Source organism: Nanorana parkeri, unplaced genomic scaffold (genome assembly GCF_000935625.1).
Source record: "Nanorana parkeri isolate BGI_ZX_2015 unplaced genomic scaffold, ASM93562v1 scaffold1484, whole genome shotgun sequence".
In the NCBI taxonomy this organism is placed as follows: domain Eukaryota; kingdom Metazoa; phylum Chordata; class Amphibia; order Anura; family Dicroglossidae; genus Nanorana; species Nanorana parkeri.
Window position 1 is genome coordinate 173,027 of NW_017307752.1, and position 17,429 is coordinate 190,455.

At 39.0% G+C, this 17,429-nt stretch overlaps 1 protein-coding gene across 5 annotated transcripts in view; it reads right to left on the reverse strand.

Annotated features, from left to right (window-relative positions):
* KIAA1468 (KIAA1468 ortholog) overlaps window positions 1–17,429 on the reverse strand; it is a 108,029-nt gene that overhangs the window by 42,198 nt on the left and 48,402 nt on the right. For all 5 annotated transcript variants that reach the window (XM_018570241.1, XM_018570239.1, XM_018570238.1 and 2 more), the window contains 6 exons: window positions 16,573–16,872; window positions 16,085–16,160; window positions 13,973–14,068; window positions 3,781–3,893; window positions 2,995–3,085; window positions 434–505 (listed from right to left, as the gene is read on the reverse strand). In XM_018570241.1, the coding sequence (XP_018425743.1) occupies window positions 434–505; window positions 2,995–3,085; window positions 3,781–3,893; window positions 13,973–14,068; window positions 16,085–16,160; window positions 16,573–16,872 (748 nt within the window). The remainder of the gene's footprint in view (window positions 1–433; window positions 506–2,994; window positions 3,086–3,780; window positions 3,894–13,972; window positions 14,069–16,084; window positions 16,161–16,572; window positions 16,873–17,429) is intronic.

The window sequence follows — 17,429 nt, forward strand, 5'->3', positions numbered from 1 at the left end:
TCGATATTTCTTAGTCTGCTCCTTTTCCTCAGTGTATACTTTTGGGATGGTTTCCTACCCATCATTCTTCCAAATGAAAAATGTTATACGAACTAGTAAACCAACAAAAAGTAAGTTTGCTTGAATGGGCTATAACCTTCAACACTGGTGTCATAGAACATTATGGGTTTTCTAAAGAAATAGCACAGCAGAAGGTGTTTGCGTTCAGACTCTCGCTTTAATTGAAACACTGTAAAGGAGCTGTACAGAGCAGAGAGAGGAGTCACTATCTGTCCCATTCAGCTCTCTATCTACTATTACCTTGACCTATTGAACATTTTGAAACTAATGCCTGGAAATAGTCAAATAGATTTTTTATTTATTTTTTTATTCTTTTGTACTAATATTTCATATCTGCCTTTGGTTTAGCTTTAAATATGTAAAATAGACTCACAGGAAAGTAAGGTGCCAGATCTCCACATGACTCTGCCACAAGAAGTCTTCTTTCTGGATATTTGTGATTAATCTGAAAGACATAATCTATTATTGCCTATGCAGTTTACCTAAAGCAACTGCTAGAAAATCAACAAACAAAAAAGCTAATTAACAGCTAGGTGAAACTATTTAATAATGTACAATAGATCAAAGGCCAACAAAAGACCGATAGAAAAAAAAAGTAGATTGCTTTCATCAATAACAAGGACTAGATGAAAGAGAAAAAAAATCAGTAATATGAAATGAAGTGTAAAATCTATGCGTACGTGTCTTCACATATTTAGAATTAATCTCGGAAATAAGGAACAAAGGAACGGTTTGCCTTCCCATAAATGTATACAATGGTAAAGGACTGCTACATAATGAAAACGTCAGTTTTCCAAGTACATGAGGCTTTAAATGTGATGGATTCTAAAACTCCAATTGCTATTTTGTTCTTATCCTATGGTACCAAATATTTTATACTCCAAAGCAACAGCGTGATTAAAAACGTCACACCAAGCATTGTATGTTTTAAAAGTACATTTGCAGTGTAGCCGTTGGCCATACCAGCTGATGAAAAATTTATGTAACCAGTGAGTTTTGTGATCCTGGGATAAATACTTTGAATTGTACTTTACTCTCGGGTATGTACATATGTGTAAGCAAACAAAGCAACACATTTTAACATGAAATTATGTACGTATGTTGTATGATCATAGAGATCAAAGCTCCATACCCAATTAAGGTTCACCTATCGTTTTAAAAAAGACTAAACTACAGTTGTGATTTTAATCTCTTGCTACTACAATGTAACCACTTGCAGACAGTCACCTGAACAGGCTAGAACTACACAGGAGCTATCCCCAAAAAATTAAATAACAATAAATTGCTAGGTTTAGTAAATTATCACTAAACACACAGAACAGGAAATAACATTAGTAGACATGTGTTGCGAATGAAGTATAGAGGTACTGGGAGTTTCACACCCCGGGTTGTAATGTAGAAAAAGAGGATATTTCCCCAGTGGGGTGTGCAAATGCCCAAAGGGAGAAAGGAAAAGGGGCTTTTTAGAAAACAATCCCAGACCTCAGAGATAAAATCTTAGAAAAACATTTATTTGAAATATCGTTTAGAACATTATTAAAAAACAAAAAGGTCAGGGAAAATCACAGATAAAACATATGCGGATGCATTCACCATCCGGTGACAGTACCGTACCGTTATAAGATCTACAGTTGCTTGTTTTCGAAATTATATGAGTGCTCCTGTATGTCCCAACATGTTTCGCCCATACAGGACATACAGGAGCACTCATATAATTTTTCCTTTCTCCCTTTGGGCATTTGCACACCCCACTGGGGAAATATCCTCTTTTTCTATAAAACACACAGAACAAATGGATCCTATGGAGATGGCTACACAAGTAGCATGTAGTAGCATTATTGCACAATGCGCTATTCATGTACAACTGGATGCTACTTGTTCAGGTTACTTTGTAGGGGGATACTAAAAATCTAATGTGTAGCTGGCCATACACTTAGCAAATTTTTCATGAACTGGCTGAAATTCACTCATTGAAAATTGAAGGAAACGGGTGAAAAATGAATAGCCGAACAGTATAAGCAGCCAAGCAACTGCAATCGCTATTGGGGAATCCTGACAGCAGCTTACCGGCCACTGTCAGAATCCAAATAGCTCCGTGGGAGATTTGTCCATCCACTATAGTGGGTGGAGGAATCTATTAGATTTTTTTTTTATTCAGCCTCTATGGCCAGCTTAAATCTCTTAAAAGAAAGATGTTAGAAATCATTAATTTAGCTCTAGCCTAACAATTAAATGCATGGCCATTTGATCGGTTAATTAGATATACCAGTACATGGGCTGCAAGGGACACTGGGTAACACTGCAGCTTATTATAACAATACTTGTGCTGTGAGATCAGAGTGGCAGTTAATACTAGGTTTATATTAAGTCTAATAAAATAAGGAAATAATGAAGCATGAAGGTATGCTTTACTCTAGTTTCTATCTTTTGCAACTGACACATGGTGGTTTCAGTGTGGGGGTCTTTACAGACTCTTACTGTTAACCTGAACTGGAGTCCTTACTTATATTCCTTATGTTGAATATCTGATAAAATTGCACCATGCAAGTCACTGTTTTGACAACAACATTCGTAAAATGACTGCACAGCCAATGAAATACAGAACTGGGTACCATCTACAGTAATAAAACAAGCAGAAAACCTATGTCGCAATAATCAATGTCTATTCCACACATGTTTCTTCAAACAAGATTAAAGTAAGTTATATTCTTCTTGCCAAATTCCCAACAATATCATGCCTGAAAACCTGCCAAATAAACCCGGCACTTAATGACTGGCACATAATGCTTGTGTTGTCTTAGAAGAAAGTAAACTAGATAGGACATGAAAAATATATTTTAAAAAAATGCAAAATATAAAAGCAGGAAACTGAAGTAGATTTATAAACACAAGTTTAAGGTTTGTGGTTCAATTAATGGCAGATGGAAATCCAACCTGTTCCCAACACTGTGGTAAAAGCTCTGCTTCAACTCGCGTTGGGCCAACATGTCGGGCAAAGGCCACACATCCAGTTAAAATCATCTGCCTGAAAAAGGAGAATTTTTTTTTTTAATAATAGTAAAAAATTTATTAATCTCATAAAATAAAATGTATATTTTTAGATCTGGGCATTTAATCAAAGTAAAAAGAGATCATCTTATTGCATAAAAATAAATTGTATTTTCTTCAACGTTCAGTTTCAATACCACTAATCTATCTATAGAAGAATAATAATAATAAAAGGCCACACATCCAGTTAAAATCATCTGCCTGAAAAAGGAGAATTTTTTTTTTTAATAATAGTAAAAAATTTATTAATCTCATAAAATAAAATGTATATTTTTAGATCTGGGCATTTAATCAAAGTAAAAAGAGATCATCTTATTGCATAAAAATAAATTGTATTTTCTTCAACGTTCAGTTTCAATACCACTAATCTATCTATAGAAGAATAATAATAATAATGTAGGAGGTATGAACTGGTGTTCTTAATAATGCTATGTATGAAAGCCAATTTCTGTAACTGCCACACATGTATGTTAACAGAATGAATTGCCCTTTCCACATCGGAAACATTCGGTACATTTGCATATTTTAAGATGGAATTATTACAGCTTTTTGATTAGATGAAATGCATTTGTATTCCACCCAGACTAATGATGGATGGAACATAACTAATCATTGGCTCAATATGCCTGTTCCTGCAGAAGAAAAAATACCTTACTTAAAAGAAGCACGTACCTTTGCTCATCATCTGGGCGCTTGATTAAATTAAAGAGTATATGCAGGAGCTGGTCTCTTTCTTTAGGCTCTGGATGGAGGCAGGCAGTGCACAGTATAAGTGGTATCAGTTCCTATACATCAAAGAAGAAGAAAAACCATGAAGATAATAATCAGGGATAAGTGAAACATCACTGTTTTTCTTATTTTCTATAATTGAAATTGTTGTTGTTAATATGCACATTATCCCCCTCTTTCAAGTATTTTTCTAGAAATCATAAAAGTTCATGCAATGCAAAAAAAAAAAAAAAAAAGATAAAGGAATGGTTAACCTTACAAAAGGTATACGGTTTATGGTTATGTAAATTAGCTACTATGGGGTTCTTCAATGTTTTTACCAGATGGAGATTTTAAAAATTTAGATCAAATATTGAACTGTTAATGATAAACCAAGCAACACATAACAGAAAAGATCTATATTGTGCAAAATTGGGTTCTAGGTTTAACTGAGGTTCCCAGACACATGGAAGCTACAAATTTTTCAAATCCCACTTTGTTATCACCAGTTTAGTTTTTAAAAATGTAATTGAAAAAAGTAGTTGTAATGATAGTGTGATGTTCTATTTATTTGCTGGTGCTGTACAGTTTGTGTTGGTTCTACAATCAAGATTCAGAATCCAAAGATCAGATGTGACTGTAATGGAAAAGTTAGCAGAGCGTTTGAAAAGACCTCTTCCACTTTCACAAGTCCCAGAAGGAAAGTCAACACCACCATATATGAAAGAGAGAGTAAAAATAAAATTCCAGAAGCAGTTAGGAGACCCAAGACAAAAAAACTAGCTGTATGAGCGGAAGTTATATAGCTACAAAAAGTAACTTATAAAGTAGTCTTTTTATAGGGTAAGTTACTGAGACTCCATCTACACAAATCTACAACTAAAAAATGGAACAGTTGAGAGGCAGTGCCCACTGCAACTCAAGTGAACCACCCTCCAGGACCACAGCTAACTATTTGAAGGGGTCAAGAGGGACACATTTGTAATTGCAGCCTCAAGGCTTTTTTTCCACGTTAGGTCTGTTTTAATAAAGAGATACGGAAATTAAATATCTCAAAACAGAGGCAAGTCACGAACAAAGGGATAGCTTAAAAGAGCACCAACCTGCTCCTACGGTGTTGCTCCATTGCGGAGCTTAAAAACTGCAGAAGCTCAGTCACCATTGAGGAAATAGCAGCAGAGCAACACTATAGCGATCCAATCGCTGGCAAGCTGCCACCAGCAACAGGACCACTAGTGTAACATGGCCCATGTACTACCAGATCCTGAACAAAGTTTCCACTTCCATATGCCGCTAGAAATGTCAAGTTCCCCTTTATTGCTAATATAAGAGGAAACTGTGAGGCTAATAGTTACTTAAATCTGAAATGATTCCAACATTTTAGATTAGGCATATTTAAAGGTTTTCTAATTGGGTTTCAACTGAGGAGAAACAGGTTGTTCCTTTAATAGTACTCGGTAAATGAACCGTACAGGCAACTTAAATTAAACAGCCATTTTACACTTAAAAACAGTTCTGCCTAAGAAAAGGAACAACAGGGTGTCTGCTCTAACCTTTACATGGCTAAGAACCAAACCCTCATTTGTACACCTTTCTGATTCCATTTAATTCTGCTACTAAGGTCTTGGCTTCCTTAAATAAACCAAACCATGCCTCTTGCTAAACCATCTAATAGTATGGTGCATAGAGGCTGCTGTAAGCTCTTGATTATTTATTTTCACAAATCACAGATCTCTAGCAATCCCTAAATAACTGCTGTGACAACTTGAGTGGAAATCAGACTTGAAGGTGTGTTCTCACACAGTCGGTCTGGATACAATTTCATCATCCCTCCTTTTCTGCTTGGCTAGAACTAATTTCCTTCTATTGGCCGAGTTTGGGCAATAGAAAAAATAAATAAATAATACCAGCTAGTGAGGAAAGAAGGGATGAAGGACATTAAAAAGGGAGAGATTCACCCATGTTGCAATTCACTATAAAGCAGTCGGACTGACCAATGAAACCGGTCGGGGTTGTTTTACTCACCTGGCAGCCCCTTGGATGTGGACTTGAGACTACATTTTGACATATCATATAAGGACAGTTAAATAGGGCTACATCCGAGTACTTAATTGCTACTTTGGTCATTGCTACTTAAAGATATTGCAAACTGAGTAGTTACATTTGGATATCCCCTTGCCTCACATATAGGATACTATGTTTCTTAGATGTTAAGTATTGAGGACTGCCGTGATTCAGAACCGACCAACATTTGCTGTCTACTCCATAGCACCATTGAGATGTATAGGCTACAGCACTTATTTAAATTAACGACATTATTGACAGTGATGCAGGGTATACTTCCATGTATCAGCAACATGACTAAGTTTTAAGCAGATCTTTGAGGACTCCCATACGCAATATCTCAGGAGTGACGTTTTATTGGCGAAATTACAATACATTTTATTGTTTGTGCACTCAGCATAACAGAAAGGAGTTGGATGCTGACCAAAAAACGGCTGTTTACCGATTTGTGCAACAAGAGCTGTGCTTGATTTCTGATCACTCATTGTCATGATTGCATTGCATTCAAGTGCACAATGCATATCTGATGTGGGATTGTATATGCAGCAATTTTAAACTATTGTCGGTCATGTAGTAAGACATGCTTTATGAATGTAGATTGCCCTGGAACATGGATTACACTAGTTGAGCAATCTTTGTAGGCATGCAGTGTTGCACAGGGGCTTCTAAAAAGGTTATGCCAGATACAAATCACATATTTAGTTTGCTCATTTAGCTAGGGTATTTGTACATATTGTGAGTGTGTATGTTTTTATGGTGACATTTTTAATATGCAATTTTATTACACATCTTTCTCCAGCTTTGCTCCTTTCCTGACACTCAGGGTGGGACCATTCATCATAGTAGTCCCAGCGTGTTTCCCCCCCTCAATTGATGGTTAACCAAGGAACTCTACACGCATGTCCCTAAGGATTTTGCATGAATATTTGCTTTCACAATCGTTGATTTGAGTCCTTGAAGCCAAGGGGTTTTGTGGTTTGTTTGTAATAAAGGGAAAATAAAACAAATATAAAATTTTCCCAGCTGCTACCTAAGGATTGCTAGAGAACTGTAATATGGGGGTAACAAGAAGCTTACAACAGCCTCTATGAACTGTATTTTAGATAGGATGGCAAGTTAAATAAAATGGTTTAGTTTAACTTCTGTGCTAAGCTTTACTCACCAGCCTACACCTGAAATAGGACTTTAATGGGAAAGCCTGATCTCTAGGTATAGGTGGTACATAGGTGGTCATCACAAGTGTGGTAGGATTCAACGGGGCAGAGATACAAGACCTGTATAACTGCAGGGAAAGAAAAAAGTGTTGTCTTCCTCTTCAATCTATACAGGGATACGGAGCAGCGGTAAGCGGGTCACTAAACATGGGTTACTTTACAGCTAAAACTGCTCCTTGAGTTGTATGTGTTTCAACTCTTTAAAGTGAAGATGCCCTTTTAGTTACAGTTATTGTTTGTAGATCAAGCTCCATTAAATTTAATTTACCACCAAGTAAAATTATATCATGAACATCTTAAAACACACAACTCCTGTAAAAGGTTACAAAACAATTAAGATTATGTACAAGTTCACTTTACTATTGCCTCCTTTGTGGAAATATTCCTATGCCTACAGGCAAGTTCTGTTCACAAGTCTTTAGGAAGGAAAATAAACAAAAGGAAACTTGCATAGCTGTGGTGTATTTGATTATGCTATAATAACAGAGCTGAACGCCAAAAGCAGGACAGTAAGACTAAATTAAAGGAACATAGTAAAAGAAAATACTCATGACTCGGCTATACTTGCATATAAATTAAAGCCTATCCATGTGAGAAAAACGGTTTTAGCACAGTACGGCACTGGTGAGTTAGGTTATGAAAAGCCACAGCTGTTATGTACAATTTATCATGCGTAAGAACAAATCAATGTCCCAAATGTTCTGTTCTTCTTTGGCTACTAACATCAACATGGGCCTTCATGTATCATCGGGCAGGCCTTGAATGTCTTAAAGGGTGTGAGATAACCCACAACTGTTCACTTTTTTTTTTAAATTTAAATGCAAAGACTGTGTTAAAGGAGAACTATGGGGTCACTGCTTTTCCCCATAGTTCTCCTAAGGGTCATGGGAGGACACAAACTAGCGTCCTCCCGTGACTCAAAGCTCAGTATATCGCGAGCCACAGCTCGCGGTATACTGAGACCGCCGCAGCCGGGATGGATCCCAACTTTACTGTCGAGATCCACCCAGCTGCGTGATTGACAACTGGCTCTGCCTATCTAGAGGCAGAGCCAGCTGTACCTGCCCCCTCCCCCGTCCGTTCCGTCAGTCAGTGCTGGAGAATCGGACAGGGGAATCCCTGCAGGAAGCCGTGAGTGACAGTCACTGCTCTCTGCAGGGCCAGGATCGAGGAGTGAGCGACGGTATGTGTTCGCTCACTTCCCGATCTATTGAGCCGACGTGTGACAGTTTCATTGTCACACGTCGGCTCGAACTATGAGGCTGAGTGATTTTCACTCACCTCATAGTTCTCCTTTAAGCATTCCCAATCTAATTGAGGTATGTAACCATGTGAAGCAGCAGTGGATGTCAACATATATGGCAAGATAAAATGTTCCTCATCATTCTATAAAAGACATACTCTTCCCACTTTTTATTATGGGAAGAGACTTTGTCTAGTTATTTCCATACAAACATTAATTTTTTTGCATCCACAAAGAAAATCAAACACTTCAGCCAGAATTGTTTCAGTTGGATTAATAAATATAGCATGCACGAGGTGCATCAAAACAAAAACGATGTTCAAAGTTGTACAGTTTGTTTTCTTGGACCCCCTAACCCCCATTAGCTAACAAACATATTTTTGTTTTTCTTACAATTTTTTTTTCTACTTCCTGGTTCTCTTTGGCACAAATTATGTAATGTGCCCAAGCGTTGCATCCTGGGAAGGTTACATCAGCATGGCATTGGTAGATGTTTAGTAATGGCATGGCATTGGTAATGTTTAGTAATGGCAATCTACACTGCTTGTAGATTGCCATTACTAAACATTAAGTAATACACCAAAAATACACCATAAAAGGTGTATTTGTTGTCATTTCAAAGATATGGGTAAAGTTCCTCTTTAAGGAAACCAGCTGCATCCTGAGTAGAAAAGCTTGTCCCCTGCTAGCATGCTTCAACGAAGGACCATTGGCCTCTGTGTGGAAGCAGAGTGAGGTATCTGCAGAGGTCCAAAACACCCCCTGCCAAGACACTAAAGGTTGTTTTCTAAAGGAAACAAACTGTAAGGCCTTATTCACACTGACCCATCTGTATTTAGCCTTTCAAAAATGCAGGAAACGTTATCTGAGAAGTACAAACAACCTTTATACTTCCCAGATCACTTTTTCCTATGTTTAGATGTTCCTGTTTAAAGAAGCCGCCTCACCTTGTATTATTTTTCACAACTCAGTCATCTAACTCCCACAGTGTATGTTGATTTTTATACCATGCATCTGTGTGTAGTAGAAACGAAGATACAGACTTTGAGAATTCACTCCTCCTCTGCAAAGGAGGGGGAACCTCTTGATTGAGAGCTCTTATCTCCCTGTCCGTGCACTTTCCAGACACAAAACAAGGCACCCCTTCCAGTTCTAGTGCCAGTGCTAATTCCTATCAGAGTGTGCCCCCTCTCTCTGCATTCCTGTGACCTAGCTTGTGTCTGAAAAGTGCAGGGACAATGAGATAAAAGCTGTCAAACAGAAGTCCATCTTCTTTGAAGAATGTGATCGGGACTGAAGAGAAGTGAGCTATTAAAGTCTGTTTCTCCGTTTCTAGATGGGATAAAAAGAAACATATATTGCGGGAGTTAGATGACTGAGCTGTGAAAAAAATACAAAGGTCAGACTTCTTCTTTAAAGCTGTATCTAACTGCGCTTGCATGCATTTAAAGTTTCTTTTAGAATATTGGAATTCTATTTACTCTAAAGACAGCAAAACTGGATGCAGGTAAAGCAAAGTCTGGATGATACCAGTGAAAATCAAGTCCTAACGTTTTATGCATTTAGAAGGGTACCCTAAACACATATAAACAGAAGTTTGACATTGCTAGTCTGAATGAGGCCTAAGACTTTGCATAACTTTTGTTTTGATGCATCTGAAATATATTTACCCGATTTAAAAACTGAAATTTCAATTGGGCTTTAAAGTGGAACTCAGGGCAACATATAAAAGAAATGACATACATGCTGCAATCTGTCACTATCATTAACACAGCAGACTTTTGTTTTCCTTAGAGGCCCTCTGTTACATTGTAGTATTGCCGATTGATCTTGCTTACACTGATCAGTATTTACTCCTAGAATTAAAACCTTTATCCCAAAAGGAAAAAAACTAAACTGTTGCTTTAATTGTTGAAAAGTGTTAGCTGGAGTTCAGCTTTTATTTGTTAGTCACTTATGTAAGGTTCACCTAACCTAGTAGTCTGTAAATGACTACCCTCTCCACAGGTGGGCAACGTTGCAGTCCAAGGGTTGCTACACTGCAAGAGTGAGCGTGTGTTACTGGCTGAATCACCAGGCGAAAATAAGAAAGGGGGAAAAAAGGCTGAAAACAGGAAACAAATGCAGCCACTATATCCAAGGACAGATAAGCTAAAATATACTTTAAAATTAGAAGGATCTGAGATTGAAACTGTGCCTTTAACAAAAGTCAGCATGGCAGGTTAGATTTTCTACCCTTACAATTCACATTATCCTTTAAATGCCCAGACAATATAAAGACATTTCCAAGGGACTTTACAACAACTGTATTGAGAATGAACAATAGTGATGAGCTGGGGCTTGGTGCAAACCCTCCCAATCCAAACAGATTCGGCAGTGGCATTCCCCTTGTAATGGGTAGCTGTTGGCCAGGGAATGCGCCTCCTGTAACTGTGCCGTGGGGGTGGTGGACATTGGTCATAGTTTTAAATGAGCTTAGGCAAACTGGGTTCACCAAGCCCCATATCGTCACTTACCTGCCAGCTACGCACCTACATGAATTACTACAATAACGTTCCACAATTCGGAGGGGCATTTAAACTATTTTAATATTCTATTTAGATTTCAGTCTGTGAAGGTTCTCATTTAACCAGGTCATGGTAAATCTGTAAAAAAAATAAGTCAAGGCGACGGGTGAAAAACATGACAAACGGAACAATTTGGAAATCCCATATGTAGCTGGGGTGCCTGAGAAACTCAGAAGGGTTTTTAAAAAACATCACATCCCTGTCTGCTTTAAACCCAGCAATACACTGAGGCAACAACTGGTTCACCCAAAACACTCAACGCCAAAACACAATTGTGCATGCAGTCCAGTGCAGTGAGGAGTGCTCAGAATTGTATGTCGGTGAATCAAAACAGCAGCTACACCAGCATATGGCACAGCATAGAAGAGCAAAACCCTCTGCTGGTCAGGATTCAGCAGTGCACCTACATCTAAAAAGGAAAAAGGTCACTCCTTTGAAGACAGTCAACTACGCATCCTTGACAGGAAGGAGGACTGGTTTAAAAGAGGTGTGAAAGAAGCCATTTATGCAAAAATTAAGAAGTCAAGCTTGAATAGGAGGTGGGGGGGGGGCATATACAATGTCGGCCATATACAATGCTGGTTTTAACACCTCTCTCTCTGGGCAGGTTAATAACACCTCCTAGCTCCAATTATGCAAATGCTATCAACAGATTATGTGGATTGGAGCAAAATTCACCACATTTATTCCAAGAGAATTTCCGTACAAGTCATTCGGAATTGAGAAAGCTGGTTGGATGACCAGTGAAACGTCTTCAAGAAAAAATACAGCAAGTCCAGTTGCCTTGACTTATTTTTTACAGATATATTTAGATTTCAGTACTAGATTTATTAAGGTACTCGTCTGTTAATTCATGTTGGTATTACTCAGTAAAACGGAAACACTTCTGTGTTCTTTCTCCAGAAATAATTATTGAAACAAGATCCAGTTTAAATTTATAGAGTTCTGTTTGCAATTGCTTGATCTGAGTTGCTGTACTCGTTTACATTGCCCTCAAGTGGCCATACTATGCAACTACCGAATCAAACTCAATCAAAAACCTGGAGAAAAGTATGTGTTGTCCATGCCAACCAACCATTAGGCCAAATTGGCACAGAAGAAATCACTTTTTTTACTTGCTTGAAAAGTCTGAGTCTACCAAACTTAAGTCAAGTATTCCAGTTCTAAAGTCTGTCCAACTCAGTTGTTTGGCACACTCGATAAAGTTCCAGACTATTTGTGGAACCAAAGTTAGCCACATACATGAACTAATGTGGTTTCTTTAATGACTGGGCCTTTCATCCCACCCAGACGATATCTAGGCAGATCATAGAAGGAAGAGGAGTTTAGTAATGTCTATATTGTACAAATAAAGATCTTTCTTTACCAAAAGTTGGTGCTTGCATTAGCACAATTTCACAAGTTCCCCTTTTAGAATTATGGACAATGTAATTGCAAAGTACGTAAACCAATCAGAATCTCAGAATGATCTAACTTCATATTCTAACTTTCAAATTGAAATTTGATTGGTTGTTATAAGCTACTGCACTTCCAATTTGCTCTTTGCATTGACTTATTGAATTAGTATGCATCAACATCAGTTTCCAGGGAAGAAAATCTATATACTATAACAATTGTCTGCTAAAAAAGAAAGATTGACTAAAAACTGAAGAACCCAGGTAAAAGATGGCTGGCACACAGTTCAAGATGCTGTCATAACAAACGTGCTAGCGCATTTCAGCCTATATGATCTTAAATCATAATGATTTGTTACACTCCACATAACCCTATTAAAAAATCCGTAGATGGATTGAAGTGGGAATTAATTATTTAATAGGGATATGTGGTGTGTAACAAATAGCTATGCTTAAAAGGAGAACTATCAGGTGATTGAAAATCCCTCATCCTCATAGTTCGAGCCGAAGTGTGACAATGAAACTGTCACACGTCGGCTCAATAGATCGGGAAGTGAGCGAACACATACCGTCACTCGCTCACTTCTCGATCATCTCCCTGCAGAGAGCCGTGACTGTCACTCATGGTTGCCTGCATCAATCTCCTTCCTACCCGCTTCGATCCTCCAGCGCTGACTGGTGGAACGAACAGGGAAGGGGGCGGGCACAGCTGCCTCTAGATAGGCAGAGCCAGCTGTCACTCAGGCAGCTGGGTGGATCTCGACAGTAATGTAGGGATCTGTCCCGGCTGCAGCGGTCTTAATATACTGCAAGCTGTAGCTCACAATATACTGAGCTTTGGGTCACAGGAGGACACGAGTTTATGTCCCTTAAGAGAACTATGGGGAAAAACACTTACCCCTTAGTTATCTTTTAAAGCTATATAGGTTGAAATGCGTTAGCATGTTTGTTATGACTGATTTTATGTCTTGATCCAACAAATAACTTGTTGCCAAGGATCTTGGACTGTGTACACACCATTACCGTACCAAGCAGCTGCTGGGAAGGACAGGTGCTGCGTGTGATTAGTACGCAGACCCCGTCTTTCTCTATGGAGCTACGCGGCCGTACGCCCCCCTATGCTCACCTCAATTGCAGGTCCGTAGGGGTGCGGGTTTTCTGGCCGGGACGCATACAGGATCCATTCCGGCGGCGTATGAATACACTCACCCCTACGGGCCTGCAATTGAGGTGAGCATAGGGGGGCGTACAGCCGCGTAGCCCCATAGAGAAGGACGCAGCACCGGTCCTTCCCGGCAGCTGCTTGGTACGGCCCCGCACGGAGCTGTACGTGTAGGCCGATTCGTGTGTGAATGGGGCCTAATAGTGAACGAAAAACTCCATAACAGGCATGTTATCATATATGTTTAAAACATATATAAAAGGCAATAACTAACACACAATTACTATGATGTTATATGCATGGATGGAAAGAACAGGGGTACAGACACAACTGACGTTATTCTGTCAAGGATAAGGGACAAACTACCAAACTCACCTGGCACAGGTGTACAACCATTTTCTAGAAGATGAGGCATGCATGAAAATAGAACTGTCAACTGAATTATTTTACCATTTTAGGTTTGCTTAATCTGGGTAATCTAAGCATAGACTGTTAATATAGATGGCCCATACCTCTCGTTTTGCTAGAAGCACATTTGGGACAATATGAGGCAGACAGCGACCCAGCATCAGCATGACTCCATTGTCGCTGTCAGCAATGCGGGACACCTGTAATATAAAAGCATTCTTACAGTGATCAGGTATTAAATGAGACCTGCATTCACACACAAGCCGTTGTAACTACATAGTACGTGGCACTTTACTGCACAACACAGAGAACAGTCACAGGAAAACAGTCTTCTGTCGACAGTTTGTGAATGACTTCTATATAACTGCAGACATTGCAGGACAATTAGAGTCACAAGATCCATGTATCCAACGGTGTAAATACCTGAATTTGACTTGAAATCAGCCTCTTGCAATCCCCTATACAACACTACTCAGATTGAGAGAGGGAGGGACAGTAATAGGAACTAATATAATGTGCCGCATGCAAATGCCCTGACAAGCAACATGCTGATAGAAAAAGCAGCATGAGCAGAGGGATAACATCATCAGTCGGCTGTTTATCTTTCACTGTCCAGTCAGCAGGCTGGGCGAGCAGTGAGGACTCCACTGTATCCCTTCAATAGTCAAACTGTACAAAGTCATCCACCTAACTGTGCAGCAGGGCTCAATCTCAGGACCCAATTGAGAGAAATACAAATTCGTTGGCAGGTAAAACAACTCCCTTATATGTATTTTAGCTATTTGCCTGGAGTTCATCTAGAATAGAATTGTGAATATTGTTGTCAATAACTACAAGTTCACTCACTGTTCATTTTGTTCTAGGAATCTTCCATGATAGCACCCCCCCCCCCATAAAAAGACCAAATAGGAGAAGAAGTAGAAGGTTTCAAAGGCCCAGTTAGCCACAACTGTGAAGTTTTTCCAAATTAAAAAAAGTATAAAAATCATGAAGTCAGAAAATGTAATCACATTACATAGGTCCTGTTGTAGCAGATTTCCCAGAAATGAATTAGAAGTGTAATTCTAGAATTTTCTGTTCACTTTCCATAAAAGTAACACCCCGTCATATATAAACAGATAGAAACCTGGCTGGGTATATACCGTTTTTCCTAGTTGCGGATATTGGTTACAGCACTTGGGGCCGGTTCACACTGCTGGGTTGCACTAAAGGCATGGTATCCATGCATTTAGCGCACACTACGGCACATTTCAATGCACCACACACTAGCTGCGCTGATGCACGGCACTGCATTAGTTTGCGCTACAGTGCCGTGCAGTGAAAGAAAAAATGAGTCATGCATGCTATTGCTGTGCCATAAGCTGCAGCACACACCCACAGGGAGGTGCATTGGCATCCAGAATTGATGGCAACACAATACACCAGTGCGCCTAGTGTGCGGTGCATTGTGATGTGCGGCAGTGTGCACTAAACACACAGATACCGTGCCTTCAGCATGGCACAGCAGTGTAAGCCACTCCCTATTTAGGGCGAGGTACAATCAAACCCTGAACTGAATCATGGCATAAGCAAAAAATCTAAAATAGCTTCTGGACAAATTCATATTCACTTTTACGTGAACAAACATATTGCTTCAGACGTCTTTAGGTAACCTAACCAAAAGCCTTAACTGCATGGCCATAGCCAACTCTTTAGAGCTCTCCAAACCGGTCTTAAAACATGTAGTTTGTGCATCAATCTTTGTTCAAGATTTCCAAATAGCAGCTTAAACAGCCCATGGACTAGTGGGGTGAAGAAACCATAATAAGGAGTCTTACAGAGCCCATACCATACTAAGGATGATGAGATCATAATATGGGGCCTTAAAGAACCCAAACATGTGTGGGGTGATTAGGCAACAATACCAATATGTTTTACAGGTTTCTAGGCCAATACGCCTTCCAGGGCTATAGAACTGCACCTCTTTTGGATCTAGCTGGATCAAAGTTTAACATCAAGTTCTGGGTCAGTTCCCTCTAGGCCATTAGAATATCTTGTAATCTGTATCTATCCCTTGGAATGGTTAAAACACTAAGATGTGGTAAGGTGGGACCTTTTAAAGTCTACTTCCCTCTTGGTAAAAGGGGTTGAATTATCAATGTGGAGCCATTGTGGAAGATAACCAGATAAAAAGTTACAGTTCATTTTAACCAATTATTTAACCATCTTTTTATTACCTCAGAACCCAAACGACTGTCAGCTGACATTCGACAAAAAGATAGTAGTGCTTGATGAAAAGCTGGGGACAGTTTTCTGTGAAAAAGTATAAAAAATTAGAAAGACAGGCATCAAGTCTACATTCTCGGCGTAAAAAAAGTGAGATGAAATATACTAAGCATTTTGCCGCAGTGTGTTGTCAAGATAAACATGCATCAGTCTTGCAAGAAGTAATCATTAAATGTATATATTTGTAGAATGACAAACTACACCACATTTTTTTCCAGTGCAGTGATAGTTAAGTACATTGGGGGGAATTTATCAAAACTGGAGCAGACTGAATCTAAAACAGTTACCCATGGAAACCAATCAGCTTCTATCCTTCATTTTCAAAGCCTAACTGGACAAACTGAAGATAGAAGCAGATTGGGTACTATGGGCAACTGCTCCAGTTTTGATAAATATCCCTATTGCCTAAAAAACAACGGATTGTCTTTGCACGTCTTACCTGTTAGGTTGGTCAAACTGGATGCCATCCTTAAGAGGTAGGGTAGAAAGAAGTACCCTTTTGGTAATATCCGACATGTCAGCAATGGGTGGAATATCTTCAGCCAGCTGCAAGTCTGTTTCTAAATGCTCCATAATTTGGCTTTCCTCAGTCCTGTCACATTTGCTGTCAATGTCTGACATTCTTATATCCATGTAAGGATCACTCTCCACCGATGTTTGACTCTGTAGCCTGTCAGGCAGCTTTGGCTTTTCAGAACAAACATCTGTCACAGGTTTTGCCTTTAGATCCTCAAGTTCCCTATAATCAAAGCATGTTCATAATGAAACACAACTAACTGTGAAGGTAAAAGCTCATTCTTTTGCCAAAACAGCCATCATTAAAGTCATTATTTTAGTTTTAGAAATACACTCTATGGCCAAAACATTATGGACTTCTGAGCATCACAACTAACAATATTTATACAGATACTCCACTAAATTATTTAGTTCACATGTTTTCAGAGAAGGGCACTCTTATGCTACAGCATACAAAAGCATTTTAGATAAATGTGAGCTTCCTACCTTCTGGCAAGAGTTTGGCTTATGACCTTTTATGTTCCAAAATGACTGTGCAAAAAGTCAGGTCCATGAACACATGGTTTGATGAGTTTTGAGTAGAGGAACTCGGGTGGGATGCACAGAGCTCAGAATTCCAACTTACTAAAAACTTTCGGGATGAACTGCAATGAGAATTGTGATCCAGGTCCAAAATCACATGACCTCACAAATGCTCTTTTGGCTGATTGGGTACAAATTTCTATGGACACTAAAAAAATCTTGTGGAAACCATTTTCCAGAAGAGTGGAAGCTGTTGCC